A 27971-nucleotide genomic window follows, 5' to 3' on the forward strand; every position below is an offset into this window, starting at 1 on the left:
CTCGTTTCTCTTATCAATCAAAACGAGCGATACCCAAGTGCGAATGCGGCTCGACTTTGATCCGACCATCCTCGTGTTGTCCCGTGCATGCGCATCGAACTCTCGGGGATTCGTTTCCCTCGTTTCCCTAATCGTCACGGATGAATGGATCCTCTTCCACGGACGAAGAAGGATGACTTTTGTCTTTACTTTTCATAAATGTCTCTCTGTTCGCGAGCGCCTATGGCTCGCGAGATTGTAGACAGACATTTGTTCGAGATAGTTCCTTTCCTGTTTCCATGGGCCGCTAATAGATATAAACAAAGAGTGACTTCGCAAGCACTGTTTTTATGTGTTTGGTACGAGCCTGAGTCGATTCTCAAGTAACACCGTTGACTTTGCGTGCTACATAGCTCTTTGTTTTGAAGATAGGAAAGACACTTGTTCGCGTTTGCCGTGCGATGTTTGTGTACAAGTCAGGCGTAGAATTTCTTTGTCCTTGGACCATGTTGCCAAGTGAGCACTGCTCGCGATGTTATTGGTCATTGGTATGCCCCACCCAAGAACTAGGATCCTCCCAATTAGCTAGGAAGAAGGGATTCAACTGAAGTTGACTACTTCTTCTAACGTCACTTCAAAATAAACTCTCGTGACGATCGGTTAGTATTATAGATCATGTTTCGTTCGTCGGATACCATACTATAGTTGTAACTTTGCGAGAGACAGTTAGCTGGTTTACAGTCCACAAGCGAAGAACTTACGACTACGTTAACATTGCAAACACTTTTTCTCATTACGAATCGCGTTGTTCTTTGCAATTTTAGAGTAGTTTGCAGTGCCGAGAATCGTGTAATAAATGGTAATCAATGGTAATCGGTGGGGTTGGATAGGAATTTGCGTTAAAATTGTAATTTTAAATCGTAGAATCGGATGATAAAAGTAGCATCAGAATATATATCTATGTCCAATTGAATATTTAATCAATAATATCATCGAGGCAGTGACGATTCATTAACGATTCGTTGTGCTTTCGATCCTTTGAGTTGCAATGCGTCATAAAATTACACGAGCAACAGAGATATTCTCGTAAAGATATCGTTATAGCGTGAAATTAAATATTCAACAAACGGAAAGGTGATGTTTGATCCCTCGGAATAGACTCGCTTATATAGCCCGGATAATGATGTTTCGTTTCGTTTATATCCCGAACCGATCGTCGCGAAAACTCGCGTTTCGAGATAATTAATCGCGAACAAGAGGTCTGTCTCTCCTCCCGCTCCGGTTGGAAGAATCCGTCGCGGAAAATAATTATTATGCGGGGGCGTGCAATTTGTTCGCCTTCCAATTAGAACTTCTTTTTTCGGCGTGTAGCTTTATTATTCGTTGCTGCGAGAGTTTGGCCAACTTTTTAATTGAAATTCATTAACTCGAGGGGGAGGGGAGGAGGTGAAAATCTTGAAACCCTGGAGAACGTAAGATATTCGTTTATTAAAGTATAAATACCGAGCCAGGCCAGGTAGAATATTAAACTGGTGGTGATTAATTTCCCAAAATTCTCTATACTCTCTCGCGCGTACGGAGTAATTAAAAATTGTACCTTTCCCTTCTTCTGCGTTATCTCTTTCGATCCGAAAGATTAATTAAAACACGTAGGACGTTACCTTGATACGAAAAAAAAAAAAAATCGATATTGAATTCGGCTCGGTTTCGATACGGAATTATAGATTATGGATTTTTCTTTTTTCGAGGCGAGATTCATCAAGAGGCATTTAAGAGGAAGATTTAAACACAAAATTGATTTCCATTTTTTTTTAAATTTCAAGTCTTCTCGTCCATCTTAATCGTTTATTAAGTTGTATTAAGTTTGTTTGGTCGAAAGAAAGGCGTCTCGAATCCTGCAAAAAATCTACGTGATCAGATGTACGAGAAAAGGGATGCTAGACGAAGGGAGCGAAATTCTTTTGTACAAAGTGGAGGAAACTGGAGACATTGTCCGTTGACGGTATCCGTATCGCTTTGCGAGTTGAAGTGGAGTTTTTAATTTTGCTAGTTTTCGACGAGGAACCTTTGTGCTCGAATTTAGTTTTCGCAAACTTGAATTTTTCAGTCTCGCGACATTGATTGGAGGTAATAAGATGGTATAATGTAAATATAATGGACAATTGACTCGGTGAAATTCTCGATTTAATTCTGAAAAGGTAGCTTCGCTTTCGTAAAATTGACACTCGCGAAGACAACGTAACAAGTCTAGTGGAACTAAATTTTGAAATATTCATTCCGCTTGTTTCGCAGCTATTTTCATTGCAAGCTGTGGATCCAGTAGGGACCAAATTTTAAATCTTTCGTTAATTTCACGGGTTCCAGCTTTACTTTCAACGTTGCTTCCGAGCAACTGCGTCTGCAAAACAGGCGTATTATCTTTAGCCACCTTTCATCGTTTACATCGTAACGTGACAACAAACAAATTCGACGAATGAAATATACCAACCGTTAGATGTATTACTAAAACGATGTATTTTCGAAACTATGATCTTTGTTCGATCGAGAATACGAGCTCTAACCGACATATTCCATTTTTACAAAACTCGATGGTTTTAGCGGGAAGAAATCACAGCTTCTCGAATATTTTATTTCTTAAAAACAACTGCGAATGGCGAAACTAGTGATGATCCGGTGAGTATGGGTTAAAATTTTGTATTTCGATTCGGCTATAATTTTTGAAGAATAGGTCCACGTCTCGATAGATACCAATCGACCGATTGTTTCTTAATCGATTTCTTCAGTGCCGCTGTTATCTCCTCGTTTCGGAGAAGAATAATTCTTCTTCGGCTGCGACGATAGTTTCAACGTTCGTTCACGATTTTTATCAGCATCCAACCATTGTCCAGATCGCGTACGATCATCGCGCAGTATCAATTCTGTTAAAAACTTCTTTAGCTTCATATATAAGCACATTTCAAAACGCCCAAACTTTTTGATCCTCCTCTTCCAATTTCTTCGCTTCACCCATTTGCACCCGAACGTATGAAAACTGTCCGATGTTGGAGACACGATCCAACTTCGCTTCCACTTTGATATTCTCAAAAAAACGGTTAAACCGATACGAGGAAAAAGAATTTATTACACAAAGGAGATATAAAAGAACAACAAAGAAAATATCCCGTTGATTATTAGAAATTATTAATAAATCGATATATTTCTCGATATCAATTCTATTTGCAAATTGAATAAATGTTGGTATTGCAAATAATTCGGAAATATCCTCTTCGTTCAGAATTGAAACGATCGATCTAGATTGCACACTAACGCGAAACCACCTTTTTTTTTTTCCAGACTCTCGTACAGTCAGTCGCCACGCCATCTCTCCACAGAGAGCGGAGCGGATCTTTTCTTCCTCCAATTTTTCCTCTTCCCCGACAGGGGCGAGGGGGAAGAGTGCTAATTAAAGAAGGATCGAGATATCAAGGAGCGGTCGAATTTCAGCCGGAGGAGCGGTTGAATTTTCTCGCGTCATTAAACCGCGAATGAGCGCAAAAAGTGGTGGTATATACTTAGCTGGCGGATGAGGGGGCGGAAACGGAGAAATTGGGGGCGCGCGCGCGAAGAGGAAGAGGAAGAGGGGGAGTGGACACGCCTACGGCAGGTGAAATCTAACGGAAGATTGAAGAGGGTGACCGGTTGATGTTACAAAGCGGGGGGAGAACGCGCGAAAAAGTCTCTCGTTTTGCGGAGAGGGGTAATTAGCGTGGGCCCGCGCTCGGTGGATTAATTAAAACCGGGGTGGGGGGGAGGGGGGGGAAGGTTTCTTGAAAATGTGACGTGGACGTGGTTGGTTGGTTACTTACTGGAACGAAGGAAAAGAAAGGGGCCGGGGAATGAAAGGGCTGTGTTTCGCGGCCGAATATAGGCAAACGGTTTTGTGAAGAGGAGGAGGAAGAAGGGAAAAAAATTCTCTCGATAATTTCCCTCTTTTCACCATTTTTTTTTCCCTTCTTCCTCCTCCTCCTCTTTTCCTTTGCCCCTCGAGCGTCCCTTTAATTAAGCGAAGCCCCTTAATTCGCTACCTGCTGTTTGTGTAAATGTAAGCGATTTGGAAATCGATTCAGGGAATTTCGCGCGTTGATTCTTGATCTGAAAAATAAAGATTTTGGTTAAAATTGTCTTAGAAATGTGACAATTCGTCGTTCTTCTTTCTTCGAATGCTTTTAATTTTTTTTTATCCGCCTGAATTGGAAGGAATTGGAATCTCGAATATGAATATGAATTTTATAAATCGTGTTGATTCCTTCGAAAAAAATTAGAATTTTGGAACGACATCTATATACAAGACGCTTCTAATCTAATTTTTGTATAATTGAAATGTATATATAACGTGATTCGCTTTCATAATAACTTTTCCTTTTTTCGAGCGTCTTTAATTTGCTATTTTAATTTGCTTCCTTTATAACGTAAACGTCGATTAAGTATTTTAGGTATTTTCACGTAAGTAATGTTCATTTCTTTGAAAAATAACTAGAAAAAAATGTGTTTCAGCCAATAAATATTTGGTGACAATCTTTGAATTTATTAACAAAAGAATCACCCTATATAATCTCGAGAGATACGTATCGTACAAATTTTTAGTATTTTCAATTCTTTACAATTTTATTTTGACTGAAAATGTAAAGTAACTAGAGGAAGACACTTGATTCCAAGCACAGTATATTTTGAATAATTCATTATTAATATTAAAAATATGTTAGTGGCTGTTCAAATGTTAACTTAATCTTGGATGAAAGTTTTAATAATTGATATCACGCCAGTAAGACGGTTCAAATAATTAATTAATCTCGTATTAGAGAGCTTTCAGGATACGCTTCGACTTCGATCCAAATACCTTTATTTATCGAGGCTTCGGTTAAATTTTTTTTGTTCTTCTTTCCAAATCCTTCGATTTTAGAAAATTTCTCTGGAAAAAAAGATATTATTCGTACTTATTATCTTGATTAAATGTGTATACCAATTCTTGGTAATATATAATTCCTACGGCTAGAAAAATATTTCGCAAGAAATTAGGATCAAGCGAACAAAATAGATAGAAAATATTATTTCGACGATGTCATCAGTTCAAACGTTGAAATTTCAACTCGTAGGTATTATTTTCATTAATTTGGAGAAATTGCGGAAATAACATCGAACATCGGGTCAAATTTCATTCTTAATTTAATAAATTGCTACAACGATATAATAAAGTTCAAGATTCTTAACTTTATGTACATTTGTAAAAAATTTTTTTTTAAACGAACTTATAATAATTGGCTAGTTCTTATAGTTTTCAAAACTAATTAACGTATCGTGTACTTTTTTCTTTTTTTTTTAATGACTATTATACGTTTATACATATGCAAGATATACATACGACTCTCGTCACTCTTTCGTAAAAACGCTTACAGCTAATGGTATTGTTACAACATGCGAGTAACATGTGAAATACAGTTTCATTGTGTGCCGTTATATTCAGACGAAATATTCGTCTCGACATGCGAACGAGTTTGTCGACAAAAGATACAAACGTATCCTTTCTTCCAATTCGCTTATTTTGAAAAATTAAATATACATTTATTTACGTGTCTGTTGATGAGAACAATTAGACCGTGTTTCTTTTCTTTTCTTTTGCCTTTCTTCAACAATCATGGTCCCTTGGATAAAAGGAAAAATGCGTTTCATGTGCATGGAGCGAACGTAAACGGTGGGTAACAATACAATATATTTACATCCTCTTAAAGAAAAATGTACATTCTTGAACAGAATTAATAAAACAAAAAAAAATAAAATTGTAATATAACAAATTTTAAATTTCACTTCTCGTAGCGAAGAACTAAATAATGTAATATTGCTGACGAAAGATTATTATTTTAATATCATTACTTTTAAAATTTATTTTTATAACGGATGTATACGAAATAAAATACAGATTTTATTATCTTTAAAATTTGCAAAACGCAATTAAGCAACGACGGATCGTTAAATTATGAATTACGAATAAAATTAAAGAATCGCATTAATCCGTTGAAAAAAAATAAAATTTTCGAATAAAGTTACTTCGAGTAATTACTTATTAAAACGCTCGAATAACATTTATCTGTTTCTCGTATAACCTCGGCACTATTTTTATTATTATTATTATTATTATGTTTTGAACAATAAATTATCGAAATAACTTTATTAAATTTTGTCCATCATTGATTAAATCACATTACCATCTCTCCTCCTCCACGTTTTTCTATTATTTACTTTCCACCATAAAATTTGCTCGATAAACAAAAGATATTTACGAGAAAGAAACTTAACGCGATTTAACAAAGAGTTAGTGAAAATTATTCGTTGGCTTTTCTTTAAAAGCGTTACCTAGTTCCCCGCCAACGCAAGCGTACAATTAAACTTCGTTTCTTCGGTTAGACAGAATATTTCACTTTATACGCTCTATAACCGTGCTTTTACCCGGTCGACAGCGCAAAAGTATCCGTGGAAAGTGGGCAGTAACTTTTCCCGCCGGTCGGAAATAGGCTGTAATCACAATGGTTTAGAGGGTTCCGTAAAAACAGGAGAATTAAGTGGTAATCAGTACGAATAGCTCCGCCGAGCTTTCGGATAAACTGTTCTGCCGTTTCTTTCCTTAATCCACCGTAACACATTTCTCCCTTAACCTCGTGCAACGCATCGTTGCACTCGATCCTTAACGCTGACATAACCTCTTTTATTCTCGAAACAACGTAAAACTCTCGACGCGATCCACTGTTGCCTTTGTAATATTTATCGCACTATACGTCCGTGAACAAATCTGCGTAATCGAAACACCAATAACAAACTCCGCGTAAATCGATAAATTTGCTCGTTGCGAAGAAAATAATTGCGCAGTTAACCGCGAGCCAAGACATAACCTACAATCTTTTTCTCGTCCCAATTTTTCTGCCGGTAAAGCAGAAAATTATAACGATCGTACGTATCGACGATGAAAATTAAAATCAATCGTGCTTGGTGAACGTTTGTGGCGCGAAATTCAAGCGTTCGCTTTTAATAAAATGAACGTACACGCTTGAATGAGAATAAAACGATGTAAAAAAATTATAAGTTCTTCGAAATAAGGTAAAAAAAAAACTCATACGTACCTATATATATATATACGCATATATTTACATTTCAACGTTCTTTCGTCTTAATTTTCATTTCTATTAATTACGTTTCTCTCTTTTCCCCCCTAATCATTAATGTACAGGAAAATTTTTGCAAATCTATCTGATATGCGACGTATTCCAAATTAATTTCCAATCCTTCGGAATCGCACACCGTGGAATTAATATTCCACGTTCACATTGTGGATTTCGTCCCCTCTCTCGTAAATCCATTAGACAGCCCCGCAAGGGACGCAGGGAAGATTCTACGCTCGTTCTACATCGTTCTGGCTGGCGTTGATTCTATTTCCCGATGACAGGAACAGAAATATAACAAGTTTGGCCGGGGAGGCGCGAGTCGCTTCGACGCTTATCCTCTTCGAGATAAAACGTATAGAATGGGCGAAACTTTTCGATGACGTGAAAAGAAGAAGCGCGAGTTTGTTATTGGAACGCCACAACGGGACAACGTGTTTCCAACGTGTTTTTATTTAATTAAATCCAGTGTCGATACCAGTCGTTCCGTCGGTTACTTTTCACGATACGATCGTGAAATTACACATACGTGTGCGTGCGTGTGTATATATTGTCCGTGATTCATGGCGATTCTGTTTCTTCGAGATGGGATCTATGGGGGGAGGAATTTTTATAACTTAGAGATTTAAGGCGAGAATCAGGAATAAGGAAATTCGATTCGAAGGCTTTCGCGGTTTTCGAGTTTGAACATTTTTCAAAAGTGAAATCAATCAATTCTCCGATGGAAGATTATTCTGATTGTGAATATAAGCAAAAAATGCAGAATATATTTTTTTCCGTTTAAAAAATTGGTTTTCGGAAGAAAGTCAAATTTTAAATTTTCACCGATCGTTCGAATCTTTCTTAATTCTTTGACTGCGTACGATGAACAATTGATTAATTTTTATTTGAAAAATTTCACTTCCGTATTTTTATTTTACAAGCCATAAAATCTATTTCTGACTCTCATCAAAGTCAAATTTCGTCGAATTGTATTTTTCCTAGGTGAAAAAGAGGTCAGAAATTCTTTTCCTCTTTTTAAGGTTATATATAATAATATACGACAGACGTGAGCGTAGAATTAATCGAGAGAAATTGATTCAATTTCAGAGCGGAGGAGTCAGAAATTCAGCGCGCGGTTAAAATCACTATCCGTGGAAACCGAACGCTGGCTAAATGATCATGAAAAGAAGTAGGATGAGGGTAAGTAGGGTCGCAGCCATTCTGTCGCCGCTTCCGTGATGCATCGCCGCTGGATGCTCTGCAACAAACGGAAATTTACGATGTGATGCAAAAAAAAACGCTATTTTTCCTTCCCCATTGGATCGGTGACGAATTACACCGATAAGACAACGCTAGTTATCCAGAGCGAGACTGTAGAGGAGAGAATGAATCTCGTTTCTCGACGCTTTTTTCTCTTATATTATATTCATTGGATAAGAATATATGGGTTAAATTAAGGATCGAAATAACAATCGTTTTTCAGTTATTTTGTATATATTTATATTTTTTTTCATATTAGTCGATATAAATCGCTATTCTCCGAGGCAAATGAAAAATAATCGAAAATCGAGCGATTTGCTACGTGAATTCCGAGAGAAACAAATTCAATTTTGACGAAAACGCGAAAAAAAACTTGTAGGCGTGTTAAAAAGTTGAAAACAAACGTTCGACATCGGCATCGTTATGTTTCGAGCAATTAAACTTAATTGTACGGACGAGCGTCGTCCTCTAATATCGTTCGAGCGATGCGTAAATGAAATTTCTGAAACTTGCGAAACTGTTTGGAACGCGGCGCGTTTACTCGCGGCAAACTCTTCCGCCCGAAGTTTGTTCGGGATGTCGCGCGAAAGGGGGGCCCGGCCCCAACTTGTACGCGACCGAAGATTTCATTTTGATTACGCCGCTTTACGAAAACTCGTTTGCGCCGTGTTTCAAGCGCCACACCTCGGCAACAAAACGAATTAAGATAATGCCCGCGTATTGTAATAACGTCGCTCCTTTCCGCGATCCAAAACACGCCGATATTTAATTTTAAAGCGGTCGCCTACTATTCGGGTCAATGCGATGCAAAACCATTCTCAATCGATTTTCTACGGGGGAGAAGGAAGGGGGGGGGCGAAACATTTAAGCATTCTCGTGAAATTTTTTCGATTTGGACAAAATTGGATCTTGGATCATTTTTAAAGATTTGTAAAGGAATCATCAAAGAACGATATCGAATGTAGTTTAATCGTGACAAGCAATAATTTGTAACATTTTCTGGAATATTGTCGCAGTGACATTTCGATTGATCGCCTAAACACGAAATATAGGAAAGTTTTTATTGATAATAGCTATTCGATGTTATTAATCATTTCGTACGTATAAAGAATTGTATCCACGAACAATTGAATTAGAATTTTTCCGCTCAAAAAAAAAAAAAAAAAAAGATACATAAAGTATTAATATACATTAATTTATCGTCAAATAACCGGTTCCAACAGTCATTTTTCGTTTCTAAAATCTCTAAAACCAATCCTCGAGAAAAGACGGTCCACGAAAATACTTTCGTCGGAACGATGCAATATTCGAAATGACAATAACTATTCTAATTGTATTCATCCAATTTTCGAAGAAGAAGAGAGCAAGATTAGAGATCGAAATTTGTTCTCTTTCCATTTACCATTTACGATATGGACGTGCACACTGCTCGGGTGGGTGTTGCTCGGTGAGCACGTGTACAAGCCGGCGTCTCTCTCGATCGCCTTCTGGATCAGCAAACGGCTGGAAGTCACGGGTCCCTTCTCCGTGACCAAGCTGATCCCGCCCCTCGGCGAGTCGAAGTTAATCGCCTGCGAAACAGAAAAGAAGACGGACAGAGCGCGCCTAGCATTACAGCTGCAACCGAATAGAGCCACTCGAGACGAGGGAGGGGATGACAAGTGTCGTTCCCCGAGTGGCGAGATCCATTCCAACGGAACAAATGCCTTTAAAACACGTACTGAAGATCCCGCGCTCCTCGACCGGCTACCCATCCCCCTTCCGTGTTTTTAAGTAAACGGGCGCGATCGATAATAATGGACTGAAGTTTTATTTTATTCTTCATTTCTATTAGGTGGACGATTTTTTTTTTTGATGAATTTAATTCGGCCTTGATGTTTATTTGTTAAATGCAATAGTTATTTATAGATAAATGTTATTAGTTTGATCAAGATAACGAGTTTGGAGTTTGGCTAAAGGGATAATTTCTTCTTTTTTTTTTTTTTTTTTATGAATTCACTACTTTTGTCTGATATTGTCGCGATAATAGATAAATGATCCGTTATTGGTTCGATCAAGAGTTCCGAGTTTTTTTTTTTTTTTTGAATGTTGGAGAACATTTTGTAAGTGGACTTTTTTTTTGGCGAGTTCATTGCTTTCACCTGACACGTTTTGAGATTTGTTTGTTCGCATGCCAACAATGTCACGATAATAGAATAAATAGTTTGAGTCAAGTTTTTTTAAGTAGAACATTTTACCGTCGCAGTTGTAATTTGTCGAATAATTGAGAATGTTGAATTTTGAAAAAAACGTATCTTCACAACAGTATAACACATCGAATACAAAATATATTATGTGTACAAAGAAAAAGAAAAAAGGATTCACTCGCGGTAGTAACACTCGAGATTTAATCCCGATACAGTACACCTTAATGGTTGAGATTAACCACTCGCCCGATCCACAGTTGTCTCCCTTCGTTTCCTACCTTTTCCACGAGTTAAAATACGAACAGAAGGGGGAAAGACGTGAAACAAAAAGAAGAGAACGACTCGTTCACGGATCAACGCCTTCTCGATCCGTGTCATTTCTTCAATTGTTCATTGCAATAAACGAAAACGAGAAGGAGGAAGGGGGATCTGTTTGGTTACTACAATAGATGATAAATCATCACGGTTGACGAAGGGCCATCCTCCGGCCCTCAATCAATACCAGATTTATCCGAGTCGTGAATAATTTACGTTCCAGCTATCTTTATTTACGCGCTGCCCTCCACGCATCGTTGTCCAGGAACAATCGCGAGCTTGTTAGCCCGACTTCATAAATAACTCGGTTCGTAGGAGAACTCGCTTTCGACCGGTAATCGATATCATAGGATAACAATGGAAGAGCCACGTGTGTGTATGTGTGTGTGTGTGTGTGTGCGTACATATACGTATACCAGCGATCCTTTTTTGGAATGGAAAAAAGAGGGAAAATATCGATTGTTATTATTATTACCCTGCTCATTCGTGATCGAATTTAAATAAAACGAACCTCGACTCGAGCGATCTTGTTTCGAAATCGAAAGTTTAAGGCGAAATCGAGAGTGGCGATAAAAAATTCGAAATTTCCTCTCTTTGGAATTAAAAATCTGAAGAGGAGATAGAGGAGATTATATTTCGTTTATTTGACAAATTTTTTATAATCCGTAACTTGGAAACTTTTGATTTCGATTCTAAGGAGAAAAATAAAAATGATATTAACCCTTTGCGCTCGGCTCGAGACGATTTCACGCGTTCGATTAACGTATGAAACTTTTATATTTTAACATTTTACGTATCTTCACGTTCTTTTACGTATAAATAAAGTCGAATCCTTCTCGACTTCTGTTACACGTAACATTCACCCCGTCCGTTATTGTTATTTTTTTGCCCGTCGCTTCGTCTCTATCTTCCTCACTGCTCCCCTCTCTCTCTATCGTCAATTTCTTCGCTCGTCCTCGCTCGAGGCTAACCGTCGTCATGCTTGCAAAAAAAACTCTCGAAAACAATATTCCACGTTCCACGAACCGTGAAACTCGAAACCAAATGTCGAAGTTAGAGTCCTATCGCGATCTTTGAATTTGAAATAAGAAAATCCACCTATTCGACGTTATATTATTCGTGAGATTGTACGTAAAGAGGTTAGGAATTTATTCACGAAGAGATATTCCGAATAAATAAATTTATTATCGCTGTTCGAAACCAAATGATACTTGAGAGAAAGAGAGAGACATGAATTCAAGCGCAAAAAGTTATTAAAAAGTATTATACAGGAAATTCGAAAAGGATTCGAAGATCTTGCCTCGAAATATTCAGCTTACTTCGTGATCGTGGCTCCAAACGATCGTGGACGGTGGCTCGGGAGCGTATCTGACCAGGCACGTCAGGTTTATCGTGCTGTCCTTGTTGATGAACATATCCGGCCCTCCGGCGATCTCTGTGACCGGCTCTGCAATCAACGGATCCAGAACACTTTCGTATCTCGAGAAATGAAACATGATGGATGATCGGCTTTTTTAATTATACAAAAGTGTATAAACGCTTTTAATCGAAGAAAATAAAAATAAAAAATTTAATTTTTTTTCGGTAAAAATTAATGATCGAAGAAACGTTAAGAGCGTATATAGAGAATTGGATTAAACTAAAAGAAATGGAACACGCGAGGGGGACAGAGAGAGAAAAGGAGAGAGATAAAACTCTGGAATGGGAATCATGCGTCAAGCACGGTGATGAAAGGTTTTATATTCTAATTGTTTCGCTCCACGTCTAAACGTACATTTATAAATCGCGTGGAGCTGCAAATTATTGTTTTTTTCCGCGCAATATTTCTCTCGATTTGTTGGATATATTTTTATAGCTATTCGATCCGATATTTTATAGCTATTCGATATCCGATATTTTATTTTAAAGCTAGAAATCCAGTTTAAAATCGGGGGGGGGGGGGGGGGATTCTTAATTAAAATGGAAAAATTCGACGGTAGAATCTAGAACAACGACAACCAAATGTACTTCGTTCGTAAAAAAAATTCCATCAATTTAAATTCTAACGAACTAACTTTCCAGATTTTTAAATCGTTCAAGAGATTCGACCGAGTAATTGAAACCTGAATTTTTTTTATATATTTATCTTATCCCATCTTTCCATCCATTTTTCTTTCGTTCTTTTTATCCAACTAAAAATATTTTATTCGAACCAAAAGGTTCTACCCATACCAAGTGGTTCTAAGAAAATTCGAATTTACTTTGAAAAATTTTCGCTCCTTTCCCGTCGCAATTTCAAATATTTTTCATAACAAAGCATTAAAATTTAAATATTTGGAAAACTTGATGAAAGATAATGTAACTTATGATTAAAATCGAAATTGAACCATCTTTAACGACGAAAAAAAATAGTTTCGATCCTTTGACGTTTTGCTTTTTCTCCGCGGTTATCGTTAGAGACAAGGGGAGGGGAAGGAAGGTCGGTCGGTCGGTCGAGATAAAATCCAATAACGTTCTCGAGGATCTCTGAACGATCGATATATATATATATCTCTCTCTCGAGAAGAGAAGACTCGGCCAAGGAGAATACCGATTGGATCGATCGGTGCAAAGGGAACAACTTCGCTCTTCTTACGAAGAGGAGAAGAATTCGCATCGCGTACAATCAACGAAAGGCCGAGGCTACTTTGGAATGCGTCCACTCGCTCGTCGGTGGATCGTTTATTGAACCGTTTTGATCGAACGTTGTTCTGCAAACGTGTTACCGCGAGATACGAAAATTGAATAAATTTCCAGCAACGAGCAATTCGAAGCTTCGAAACCGACCAAAGTTTTTACTTTGCTTCTAACGGGGAGGGGGTGAGAAGCTTCTGAAAAAGAACGTCGTTGAAGAAAATATTTCATTTTTACTATTTTTCGTTGTAATATTCAAATGTAATATCAAAGTCGGGGGGGGGCCTTGTTTAAGAAGTTTGGTTTCTGAGAAATTTTATTTATTTATATGACAATTAAGTAGCATTTATTTGAAATCCATAACGTGAAATAATGGAAATCTTGGAAAAATTTTTATTGTAAATATATTTTTCTTCTTTTTTTATGTAAAATTAGATGTTAAATATTTTGAGGCATACTTTAGAACAAAAAAAAAGAAATCATATAATTCGACACGAAAAATAAGCTTTCAGAATTTGAATTTACTCGATAAATTTTTATGAGAAATATCGCAAACTAATAAAGAAAAATAATCGTTTTCATTGATTTTATAAATTCATAAATTAATAAAAAAAAAACGATACAATTTCTCTTATACAAAAATAATTTTTGTATGAAGAAATTTAAATTAGATTAAAGAATTATATCTACTAAAAATAATACTAAAAAAATAGAGGTTCTTTGAAGCCACGTATTCCTCAAAACATCGTATGGTTGTCACACGACGAGAAGAAGCACGATGTCTTAAGCGTTCGATGTCGAGTTCGGATTATCTGACAAGCTCGGGTTCCGGATTTCCTTAGTTTGCTGGCCAACTTCGGTGCTGCCAACTCGAAGACCTTCATTTCCTCTGTCCTTCGACTGTTGAATGCGTCGCAATAATATCCACGATACAACGTAACGATTTACGGATGTTTCCATAAAACTGTCGTCCCACTTATCGAGATGGAACGAAACGAAAGATTCGTTACATTTAATTTACCGACATAAGTCAATCAAGTATTTAGGTAAAAATTCAAATGTATTCTTAAATCGTCAATCCAGTTCGAAGAGAATTAAAATAAACGTTTCGTCATAGAGAATATTTTGAACGAATTATTACATATACATATACTGTTCTTTTTTTTTTTTTTTTTTTATTAAATGGCATTTCTGACGAAGCTCTCTGTTATTTATTAATTCGTGAGCATCGACAATTTTCGCGAATACTTGTGATGTTTCACAAGTTAATTTTAAGCTAAAAGAAGCACATACTATATCTATCCTATCCTGTTTCATTTCTCGTCTTTAAAAAATGCCCGTTCGAACTATATATACAAGTCATAAATGAAACACGATCTTTATGATTTGTTTTCAAACATTTTCGTACGTAAACTCCACGTGCTGTTCACCGTTGGAAAGAAGTCTCGCGGGACGGCGGAGGGGCAAGAGGGGTCCTTCGCTTCGAAGACCGTTTATCCCCACTTCACACGCTTTGTTGACGATCCTTACAAACCACACGCTACATAGATAGATAGAAGAGCTACAATTTGAACGTTCGTGAAAATTATTTTCACTTATGGAAGTTACGTTAGAAAATCTCGTTTCTAAAACTATTAATTATTTCGATGCAAAATTACATTTATAAATTAAAACTATCGTTGGAAATCGTAATTAGCCTATCACGAGAAATGAAAACATTAGATTTAATATATCATGATAAAAATAAAAATGTGCGTAAAAATGGATTACAAATACAAAAAAAAAAAAAAAAAAAAAGAACAAATCAGAATGTAATTCCAATGTATATAAGAGGCAAACTCGAAGCATATCGGATATAGTAAAATTCAGATTTCACCGAACGGAACGATTGTTTGAGTTCCGCGTCGGAGGAGGAGGAGGATCCTCGAAATTTGGTCGGAGGGAGAGGAAGGGTGCAAACATTGACAATAGTAATCATGTTGTCGGTGCGGTCTTGTTATTCCCCGTGGCATTTTGGGAGGAATAACAGGTTTATCCGTTCGCCCTCTGTCGACTCGAGGAGGAGAGGAGAGAGACTCGAAGTGGTCGGGGAGGAAGGGAGGGCAACAGGGATTCCTCGAGTTTCTCGAATTCTCTTTGGCAAGTCATGATTTGCTGACCAACCCGGTGTTCCACCTTCAATTTTCGACCACGTTTCCCTTAAGAGGCCCAGGTCCTGCGCATTCTTCGACAAATACGTCCTCCTGTAAACGAAGTTGCTTCTCTAGGTGGCAAGGAGAGAAGAGGCAAATTGCTTCGTACGACGTCAGCTTACCACCGCTCGAATAAATTGGTTTCTCCTTTCGAGAATCCTGTCTTATACAAGATTCAGAAAAACGAAAAAGTAAATTGTACATTTCGTTTTTTTTTTTTTTTTTCTGGGAAATTGGTGTTGTTGCTCACAGTGTTGTTCAGTTGTTACCTGTATTTGAACAGAGAGATGGCGCTAGTCAATAACAACAGGTCAGGTAATAGTAGGACGCAGCAAGTTTTGCTCCTTTGGGGCAATGTATTCGATAACAGGGGCTGAGATTTGAAACCCTCCTCGCCACTCTCTAAACGAACACGACAAGCGATGCAAGGAGGATCTCGTTATCCCCCTCTTCATTCCCCTATCTTACTAATTGCTCGAACCTTCCATTCTGCGGTAGTCTTATTGCTTTTTAGTGTGTAGTTTTTGGTAGCATTGTCTTTAGACAATCGTTCGTCAGCATTGCGCAATGTATTGAAGTCTGAACGTCCTCCATATTTCAGAATCGCTGAAAACTCGTAAACACGAGCAATTATAGCAATTACAGGTCCAAAGTTTCGTTGCCTCCACTCGGCTAATTTTGGCAGCGCTTATTAGTTTTATTCTCGACGCCGGCCAACCACGAGCAATAGGCCGAATATAATAGTATAAAATTTTCATCCCACTAATTTCCCAGCTCCCGCAGGCCGGTTTCTCGTAGCATTATTCATGGACAGCCGTGTGGACAACGTATAATGGCCTCTAATTTCGCTTCCCGTGAGCTTTGTCCTCGGCATCGCCCGCTGAAACCTCACCCACGACCACTAAGTGCTGGCACCCACATGACATAAACTCTCTCCTCTCTCTCTCTCGCTCTCAGAAACAGCAATTCACACAGATCCAGTTCACAACCTTGCCCGCCTGATCCTCGACCTAATCCTCAAGAATTATTAAACGAAAGAAATAAGCACGATTTTAATTTTCTCGGAAAAATTCTCGATAAAATCGAAAAAAAAGATCTCGAGACGGGACTCGAGAGAGAGAGATATCTTCCACCTCCTCCTCCTCCTCGAAGAAGTCTTAAGCGTTGCTGCCCCTTCAACGGCATATTGCTTCTCCTCCGGGAGAACATGGAGTGGAAGCGAAGGAACAAGGGGGCCAAGTATTTGTATAGAAGACATTTTACGTACCACACACCTCTGGAGAGAATTCACTCTCCTCGAGGTATAATCGATCCCCCTCCGTTCTTTGGTAGCCGCCCTTCAAAGGAAATTCGAGGAGGAGGGGGAAGCAAAACTCGATCGATTAGGCTCGAAAAGTTCAACGGGGGCTTACGATCGATTCGACGACCCTTTTGCTTCGGCCCATCGATCATCCATCCGTCCTCTTTCGAACCGCACCTTCGAAAGGATACACGTTCCTCGTTGAATATTCTGCGTTGATCGGTTGCGATCATTATTTCACGCATTTTACTGGGGAAAGAAATCTCGCGGATCGGCTATTCCCGTTTCAGTAGAGTAGAGAATTACAATTTGAACATTCAAAATGGTAAAAATTATTTTCATTTATGAAATTCTCTATAATATGTCTAGTTTATTCGTGTACAATTATTATTTTAACTATAAAAAAGAAAACGCTACATAATGATAAAAGAACCATTTAAATATTCAAAATGGTGAAAGTTATTATTTTACAATTATTATCTTAACTGCTCGAATACAAAATTGTATGATATATCATTTATGAATTAAATCGTTAAAAATCGTAAAATTACGAGAGATAAAAAAAAAAAAGTTAGAATTCTACGCCTATTACGCTGATGAATCGAGGTTTTGGATTAGCATATGCGAGAGCAAATTAACCAATCAGACCCTTCAGCGAACGAAATAATACTTTCAACTATCGCGTAATGGCGCAAATAGGTCATAAATCTAATGGAATCTAACACGGGTATCGCGACGCGAATACAGCGGCAACGCTGGATAGAAATATCGCAGGAGGCGGGGGAGGGGGAAGCGTTTAGCCCGATGATCCAGTTAACCAGGAAACTCGTAGGGTCGGTCTAATTCAGTGAATTAATATCTTAGCCGAGAGCCCGTCGATCTCTATCTCTAATTGATCTTTACTTGGGCCCTCGTGCCACGACAGGAAATAAATCGAGGGAGGGAACCGGATACCTAAACTCCGACCGCGACTTTCGGCCGCAATTGAATCACCGTGGTTCGCAAACGAAAAAAGGCTAACAGAGTGGTAGAGAGGATAGCGGTAAATCGACGCTCCGCCAAGAATAGAATTCCATTCGACGTTGATACACCGAAATCCCGGCGATCTAATCAATTTGATTCCAACGGATTTAAAACCTTTCTCCCGCCTCCCTCCCTTTCTCGTTTCGTTCCTTTGGAATTCGTCGAAATTAGAAAAAAAATGTTGTAGAAGAGAAATAAATTAAAATCGTTAAATTTATATTAATAGACAGATTCGTTCGCGTGTTATTTTGTTACGAAAAAATATTAATGTATATGAATCGATCCTAAAACGGCAAATTTTTGCTATACTATCGTTCTTGTGCTATTCTTTGTGCAGAATATTGTTGATGGGGACGATCCCTTTTGAAAAGTTGAGAACCCTTACACAAGGATAAACATAAAAATTAACGTACACTTGGCCTTACTACCAAGAATTATACACGTCACGATACCAATAACAACGAAATATTATCATTCCCTGTACAAATAATGATCAAATGTCGCTTCGTAGCATCCGTTTGAACGTACGAAAATAAAGAAACTAGATACGTCTTAAAGCGAAAGTTTGCAGGATGCCTGCGTTACCGATCGCGCACAAGTACAAATGAAAAGAGGGAATGAGGCGGAACAGTTGAAGTTGGATTTTCTAGTTCGCGGATTAAAGTGATTACCGACCGCGGGGAAAGTTTGTAAATTTTCATCGTGTTCATTTGCGCGGTTTGAAAAGGATCGAAGGAGGGAAGAGGAAGAGGGGGGACGGGGGGGGGGGATGGAGTGGAAACGAGAAAAGCTTTTAACGATTGAGGGCCAGCCGAGCATATCGGTTACAGTAACCAGCACCGATTCCTACAGAAAGCATTGCTTAATCCTGTTTCGATAATCCTCTCACAGACACTTCGACCAAATATCTCACGCCGACCGTGGAATTGCGACGAGTTTGAAAAGTGCCACGCGGAATCAAAGGGGAAATTTAAACGAATTATCCCGTGTTTTCTAATGTACCGAACTTGGACGCTCGTAATCCTCTTTCAGCTGGATACTTTAAGTCTCTATTTATCTTTGCCGTTGTGGGGAAGAGCGGGCAGTTGAGGAAATTTTTTTTTTTTTTTTTTTTATAACAGGATCAATTCATCCTGTGAATGAACAGCTACGTTAATATTGGTATTGCCAATTTTTAAATGACAATAAAAATAATTGGATCAGTTTTACAGGTTAATAAGACTTATAAATAAACACTTAAATCGAGAAGAACAATGAACATTGTATCTGTATATCAGAATTTTTTTTTTTTTTTTTTTTTTTTAATTTCATTTAATTGTAATTTTCGTTGCAAAGGATATAATATATTAGTGAGAAACTTTTTGAAGATTCTAGATGAATACTTACGTTAAGAATTATATTTAACGTTTATTGTTTTTCCATATTCATTAACATTTCTTGTACGTTTCTCTCCCATATTTCTTTCGATTCATCGAATCTTCTAATTTAACTGACGCAACATTTCGAATTCCACGCAAACACGAAAAGCAATATTTTATATTGCGAAAACGATCGACGACGAAAATGACGAGGAATCTCTTCCGAAACAAAGGATCCAGTACTGCTCGCGCGAGAGGGAAGCGCGAGAGGAGTTGAAATCCGAAAATTGGTCTCAACGAGGTGAACAACTTAAACCGGCAGGAAGATTTCGTTTGATCGAGTCGAGAGTGCGAGGAAAGGGGTTGAATGGCGGTTAGACGGTGGAGAGGCGGTTGGAGCAGCCCCGATTATTGCGACACGTCGGGCAAGCAATTCCAGGGAAAGCATCGGTTAATCCGGTTTCGATAATCCTCTCGTCATTGCCGCCGGATTCGAGTAGTTTCGACTCGAGGAGGAGAGGGCAAGATAAAAGAGAGAGCGCTGCGGGTGGAGAGTGGGGGCAAGGATTTAACCCTTTGCGCTCGGTCGCCGATCAATCTCGTTCAAGAATTCGAATCGTGATTCGCGAGAAAATTGAGGGATCTGCTTGAATTGATATATCGAGTGCTAATGCAGACGCTCCGTCTTCGCCTAAATTGGATATAATTTAATAAATGGAACGTAGATTTTGTTCGGTTGTGTATTATATATAAATTTTAAATTAATTAATTAATCAAAGTTTGGTTATTCGAACAAGATGAGCATCAATGATGATACAAGAAAAAAAAGATACTCGACTGTAACAATTAATAATAAAAATTTAAATACATGACATTTTGCTTGAATATTCGTATTCGAAAATACCAAATTCTCCGAATTAATTCGAACAATCTATCGTAATCCTTGACCGACATTAACTTTCAAGTTATTTTTAATTTCCAGAATCTATATATTATACTCTGTATATAATATAAAATTTACAACAAAAGCGTCCCAATCGCACGACTGATGATTATGATTAAAAAATTACTAAACTTTCGAAATAATTGAACGAACAAAGATACTAAAGAGGAGAGAGAAGAAAAAAGATTCGAAAAGAACGAGAAAGAAGATAAGATTGAAGAGGATATTAAGGTAAGGATTCGTAAAGTTTCGTGGGTTCAATACGGTGGCGAACGATTTGGAAGGTTGGCCGATGGCCAATCCCTTTCCAGTCGGTTTAACTGAAATAAAGGTTGTCATATTGAGAATTTGTCGAAAAGTAATGTGACTCGCCGCTGCAAAGGGCGGAAGATGGAGAAAGATGGAGGGAGGTTTGCCAGGGAATCTCGGCCACCGGGGCCAACGTTATTTTCCAGGATTATCGCGGACGATAAAACTGGTCCGTCATCGCGGTCGGGAATAACGATCGAGGTTGTTAGTCGATCGCGGTCGTCGAAAATAACCGCGAGCCTTTTAACCGCGGACTTCCCCCCCCCCCTTCTCCTCTTCTTCCATCCCCTCCCTCCATCACGAATTCGAGCAGCGTTGCGCGATTTCTCCCGTTCGAAAATTTATCGTTCGACCGTGATTAATCCGTCGGTGAGAACGTATTTACGGGCCAGCTGAAAACTCGTTCGAGCGCATTTTCAAGGTAAACGGATATTTTCTATCGATCGATCGATCGATTCGATCCTCCGCGTATCCTTCCTAATTTTTTTCCGCCTATTGTTCAGCGGGGATGAGGAAGATTATATTGTCAAGAAGGAGGAGCACCGAGAATTTCTTGATAATTGACGTTGTTGATGTTATTTATTTATTTATTTTTACCTGTTATTTAGTAGAAGATATTATCGATATTTTCTATCGATCGATCTATTATTTCTCTCTCTGTCTATTACTTAGCGGAGATATTGGAAGATATTATCAAGGAGTAGTACTGAGAATTTCTTGATAATTGATAATGTTATTTACTTATTTTTATTTAATATAGAGGAGACGATGGAAATATAAGGTAGAGTGGAGAAGTATGAGAATTTAATTTATTTATCGTAATATTTGTATAATAATTATTAAAACTTTACGATTAATTTTCAAAGATTGTCACGGATGCGTGCCTTACCTTCTTCCTTTTATCGATAACGCTATTTATTCACTTTCCTCTGCAGAGGCGAGGAAACGGTGAACATGTAAGATGGAATAGAAAAGAAGACACATACACGACGAGATATTTAATTAAGTGAACCTTGTTGTGCACGGTTAATATCCGCTATATAATTTGTTCGTATAATAAGTAAATTAAGAATATTAATTAAGAATAATAGGTTGTAATTTTCAAAATGGAATTAATTATCTTCTAATGGAATATTTATGTCTCTTATCATTAATGTTAGAATAATAATTTTAAAATCCGTGTGAAAAAATTACTTTGGAATGTGTTAGAATAATCAGAATTAAAATAATGATTTTAAAACTCATGTAAAAATAGTTTGGAAATTATTGAAACGTCTCGATTAATGATCGAAACGTTTTTAGAACTAATGCAAATCAGTATTGGTGGTGTGTGTGTGTGTGTGTGTGTGTGTGTGTGCGCGCGCGCGCGCCCTCTCTCTCTCTCTCTCTCTCTCTCTCTCTCGTGTGTGTGTGTGTGTGTGTGTGTGTGTGTGTGTGTGTGTGTGTGTGTGTGTGTGTGTGTGTGTGTGTGTGTGTGTGTGTGTGTGTGTGTGTGTGTGTGTGTGTGTGTGTGTGTGTGTGTGTGTGTGTGCCAATAAAAATATATTGGCGAAACATTCGCCTCGTAAAAGAGATTGTCGAACGATAAATTTATCGAGTCATGGTAGCATAGAATACGGGGAAACCACGTTACAAAAATATTGTATTACAGAAGAATTGTCCCAATTTCGTTTCCATCGAAATTGTGTTTTCAAAGTAGTTGCTGTAAGGGAAGATTGATTGTATATTGAAACTTAATCTCTTCAGGGACACTGCAAGGCACGAAGAGGCGTCGTTACGTAGAGTGCTTTCGAAGCAGTGATTGTCAAGTGAAGTAAAATATTATCGGTGCTTTCGGAGTTTTTCTTTTATTAAAAGATTCTTTTATTAAAAGTCGATCGATTCTTCAAGACTTTAATTTAAAAAAAAAAAAAAAAAAAAAAACTAAATCTAAATCGAAGAAAGTAAGTTCGTTGTAATTTTAAAACACTTAATAAAGATGCTTATTTTCAAATCATAAGTCAAAAAGATTTAACGCAATCGATATCAATTCTTTCACATTTTAATTTAAGAGAAAAAAAATAAAACTAAAACACATCCTGTATTCGTCGACTTGACGACTTGAAACGAAGATTAAACAGACGCTTATTTTCTTTCGAGCAAATCGAAGAAAATAAGTTCGTTTTAAATTTTAAAACACTTAATAAAGATTCAACGTAATTACGCTTACATCGACATTACAACGTCCTTCCTCCGCGAACACTAACGTAACTTCGCTCGTTACGTTTACGATTATGGCTCAACTTGGGAGAAGATTCGAATTTCGAGACGATAATAAACCTTTGAAACCTTTAATCGACCTCTCGTCCTCAACCTTGCACGAAGCAACCGTGCAGCACGAATAAAACCGATCGAGACTCCCTAAACCGCGCAATGGACACGGAAAGTTGTCGCCCTGCCCCGATCTTATTACAGGAACGAACGAACATTTCCACTTTTCGAAAAGTTGGGGTATTCGTCTCGTGACATTATCGTGGTCTTTTGCGAGCGAATGGCTCTTGTTCAACGCCTTACAAGTTTCTCTCTCTTACGGGCGAGTGAGAGGGGGAAGGACTTCGTAACGTGATCCCCATCGTCGAGGACGCGCGTGTACGTCTTATCTCGGTTGTCGACAGACGAGTCAAGCTCGCATCTTTTATTAAAACGTTCGCGCTTGGCTATATCTATCCCAAGCATTTTTGTTCGAAAGTTTTTGAATTTCCAGATCTTCGAATTTTTGGATAGGAAGATTGTAAGGAGTGAAATTAATTTCGATTCTCTCAAGAATGAAAACGCGGGGGACGAGATTCCACGTTGTTATTCGCTTATGTAAAAAGTGTGAATCATCGATCGATACTTTTTCTTTTATAATTTAACACTTATGCGTTTTGTCATCTCGATTTATTTTTTTCGCCTGGCATTAATTAAACATTCTAAAAGAGACTAGATTAATTTTAATCCAAAGGTTTAACTCGTTGGAAAGGGTAGAGATTTATAAACCTTCACCCTTCGCTTCTCTCAGCTTAACCGAAAATTTCCAACTTTTTCCCTCCAATTACCTTCGCTCCCCGCGAAGTGGCGGCAATTTCGCCAATCTGTAATAAACCTGTTCGCCGAAACTTTGGTGGCGAGAGGGATAACGTTGTCTTAACCGGGCCTTATTAAGAATTTTCTTTTTTTTTTTTTTTTGCCTTGCTTACGTTACGAAGATAAACTCTTTCATCGAACGATTTCATTTGCAACGATTCCAAATTAAGATCGCTCCATTTTTTCTTTTCTTTTTTTTAAATCTTCCTTTACGACATCATTCAAATCCTTACGTTCAGTAAAATAAAAAAATATAAAGATTCCACGTCATATCAATTTTACACACTTTTTCCTCAATTTTTGACGAAACAAAATTTTCCAATCTCCTTCATAAAAAAAAGAAACTAATATTCCTTTACTAAAAAAGAAAAAATAACACGCATATTCTATCGCTCTCTAATATCTTTACAATATCCTTCTATCGTTCCATTCCAAAGATCATTAATGGACGAAGGATGAATCCAGTCTCATTGTTCGGCCGATGATCAAAGCCGTGGTCCGATTTCCGTGACTGCGTGCTGGAGATACGCGAAACCTATCGGCCGGTGCATCCGCATACGCAATCAATTTCTATCGTTAATGGCGTGGACGGAAGATTATTATCGAGGAATGCTAGTGTCGATGATGGAAGAGAGGGGCTCGTGACTCGGGTGAGGATATGGCGCGTAACGTATGGTGAGCAGAGATCCTGCTCGTAGGAGCGAATGGTTTCGATGGTTTCGAAACGCGCCGCCAATAATGCACGCGTCCTTTGCACGCTTCTACGCCTATCCCTGGTGTTACACGACTATATATATATATATATATATACTTTGTCTACGCGTGTGTATCGTACGTGTAAAATATTCGAAAATATTTTGATCGAGACATCAATGATACATGCACGCTTCTCTCCATGCTTGTTAATTATAGCTAGTTTGTTTATACAATGTGTGTATAGGAAAATATTCGAATACTATTACTAGACAAAAATTTGTAATTGTAAAATTGTAATTCGTTGAGCATGTTGCAGTAATAATTAAATATATAATGTTTCTTGAGTGATAATATTTTAAAATATTAATATGGTTTGTCTCTTCTTTCTTTTATTCATTCCTGAATTTTAATTTATTACCTGAAATGTAGGAATACTATGTACGATTATCCATCGATATTTGAATATTTCGTCGTTTTCATATATATATATTTATAATAAACAAACATTTTATTTATACCAAGCTTTGGAATATTTTGACGAGAGGAGCTGGGTGAACGTCCTCGTGGACCGAGTCCGGCGTTGTTGTCCTTTCGAACGCCAGTCACGATTTTCAACCGCAATGGAAATCGCTTTGCGACGCCTTCAACCTTCTCTGCTTCGAGATGGTGCGCTTCATTATTGATCCCCCCACTCACTTTCCACGTGCCGGAATAATTTATCCACGCCTCTGGCTGATATTCCACTCGCAGGTCACGTCACGAAATTGACGTCCAAGTATTTACAGATGAAACGAGCCTCTACGCGAATCGATTTCTTATCCTATCGTGTGCACAGGCTTTCGTCCATAAATTGCGAATGAAGTCGTTTTCGACTTCTTGTGAAATAGTAACGACTCGCTTGGCAGTGATGATACATCAAAGACTATATTCGAATTCGTCTTTATGGACGTTTAGAAAAAAAAAAAAAAAGAAGGAATACCTTTTAGTTGAATATAGTCGACATCTGATAACAGATAGCATTTATTTCAATTTCTTGACTACGCGAGCGACAGATAACATTTTTATTTACGATATAAGCACAAGTATCAAGTTAAAGCTAAGAGGTTGTCGGACGCGACAGATCCGAAAGGCGCATTAATTCGCTTTGTCTTCGGTAATGATTGAAAAATATAGAGGTTCGCACATTGTGCCGGTTTTTTCCCGGGCAATTATTCAACTAATGGAAGTTCCTCGACAGAGCGCAGTTAGCGTGGGTCGGCGAAAAAAAAAGGGTAGGGCGTTGCTGGCGAGGAATATATCGGTGTATCGTGCATAGAGCTCGGCCAGGGCCCTGGTATTTTCACGAAAATAGCACGTTGCACTTGAGGCACGAGAGGTAATTACAATAGCACGGTGTAACGCCGAGGTTCGAGTATTGTTATCACGATGATCCGGCCACCCCTTCTTCTACCTTGTAATTATTCAGCCGGTGCGCTACACCAACCCTATAGTCATTGAAATTAAAGCTTTTTGCATTTTCAACGGCGCGCCACAATGCCTCGTTAATCCGTCACGATGACGGCACTTCGTGGCTCGTATTAGCAATAAATTGCGCACGAGAACCGTCGCGATTCTATTCGATCTTATCAAAATACCGCCACGTAATTCACTCTTTTCGAATTTCACGCAAAACTCTTTTCTTAAACGGTTTAAAATTTGTTATTATTTACAGAATGAACTTTACCGATTTCAATAACTTAAAAATACAGATTCTCAGACGCAAGGAATTTGTTCCTTGTACTTTTCTTTATTTGCACTTGATACGTATGCGTATACGGTACGACGCGTGGCGGAAATTACCGAAAAGAGCCGAGTATTGACGAAGATCGGCTCTACGCAAGCGCAATACATCGTGCGTAGCAGTGCCTCGCTCACTTTCGCAGTCAACAATCGACAAAAAAATATTTTCAATCGTATCATAGGTAATTATACAAATTAGAAGTAATTCTAGAATAACGATCAATTACAATTCGTTTCAATTAACAGAAGACCAACTGTAATTCGTTTAAAGCTTGTGCAATCTCGTTTATTCACGGTATACGATCAATCGTAAAAGATTCTCATATTCGCGCTATAACGTGTAGCTTCTCTATTTACCCCAAGAGAATATTGTGATCCGGTTTCGCCATAGAGATCAGTGACCCGCGTATTTCAATTCGTAATCCTGTCCCCCGATTTGCACAAGACACTTCAGCCTGTATTTGCGAAGAATCTCCACTGTAGAGAGTCGAGCTTTCGGAACAGCTTCGGGACAGGGAGTGTAAACTAACCGCTTCAAAACATTTAAACTCGAATGCTTCGTCACGTGTATTTTGAAACGGTTGTCCCGTTTATCTTATTGTGTCACGCGACGATATTAATTCGCGCGAAGAACAGAAATTTCGATTTTTCAAAGGAGATATCAAAACAAAGAAAAACACGATGATTGTATCCATTGTGATCGAATTGAAATGCTCGAGATATGAATATTGTAATTAAATTGCAACAGAGATCAGTTTATTAATTATAAGTTTGACCTATTTCCATGGTCAAACAATCATGAAAATATGGCAAAAAATCGCAGTATCTTTGCGTATGAAGTATTAAATAAAAAAGAAAGAAGATAGAAAATACATTTTTTTTCCTCTGAAACTAAAATAAATTTTTATTTTAAAAAATTCCTGTTACGCTTTTTTCTTGTATTTTCAAAATAGAATAATAAACATGCCATCACTTTTTTTTTAAATTTTATCGCGAGAAATTAAAATTTAATATTCTTAATTCTTCTTCCACATACTTCGTTACTCGAAATGTTTAATTGTTTAGTTGGATAATACATCGTTTCACATTCTGTCACATTTTTATCTCGATATTACGGTCGTAATGTAATTTCAGTGCGCGATTACGATCATGTTTTGCTTGGCAAAAAATGACTTCTCGCAATCCTTCTTTCTGGTTTCACTGGAATGAAGGACGATTTGGGCGAGCAAGCGATGGTAGGGAAATTTATGTTTCGGCAAAAAGCCGAAATTGCTTTCCCGTTGGGGGGATCGAGAGGCAAAGGCCTTCTCAACGACTATGTGAAATTTGAATTCACCGCGGTTACACGTCAATCGAAGGCCGTCAACCCCATCGATAATTCGAACGATTCAGCCAATGAAATCGTTTTGTGGAATTTCAACATGGCTGAAAACGACATACAACTCGATACATATTTTTAATAGGCCACGATTTCCAGTCGATTATTCCAATAACTAACGATTTTTTTTTTTTTTTAAATTACTTTCAGAGCAGTAAAACGAATTTTCGAGTTTCAGTTTTCACGTTTCGAATTTCATTCTTTGTTAAAAAATATATATATATATATCGTTTTGTCAAAATTTTATTCTATGATTACTAAAACTTCAATGATCGATTTCGTCGCTTTTTTTTTTTTTTTTTTTTTTTTATTTAATCGAGCTTACAA

The 27971-nt window shown here is 37.8% G+C and overlaps 1 protein-coding gene across 2 annotated transcripts in view; it reads right to left on the bottom strand.

Annotated features, from left to right (window-relative positions):
• Positions 1-7128: 7128 nt before the first annotated feature.
• LOC100866381 (zwei Ig domain protein zig-8) overlaps positions 7129-27971 on the bottom strand; it is a 71804-nt gene continuing 50961 nt past the window's right edge. For both annotated transcript variants that reach the window (XM_086911095.1, XM_086911096.1), the window contains exons 5-7: positions 12229-12356; positions 9811-9979; positions 7129-8406 (exon numbers count right to left, since the gene is read on the bottom strand). In XM_086911095.1, the coding sequence (XP_086767221.1) occupies positions 8318-8406; positions 9811-9979; positions 12229-12356 (386 nt within the window). In that variant the 3' untranslated portion in view covers positions 7129-8317. The remainder of the gene's footprint in view (positions 8407-9810; positions 9980-12228; positions 12357-27971) is intronic.

This window comes from Apis florea, unplaced genomic scaffold (genome assembly GCF_048593485.1).
Source record: "Apis florea isolate Af1SG1 unplaced genomic scaffold, ASM4859348v1 contig_3203_pilon, whole genome shotgun sequence".
Taxonomy (NCBI): domain Eukaryota; kingdom Metazoa; phylum Arthropoda; class Insecta; order Hymenoptera; family Apidae; genus Apis; species Apis florea.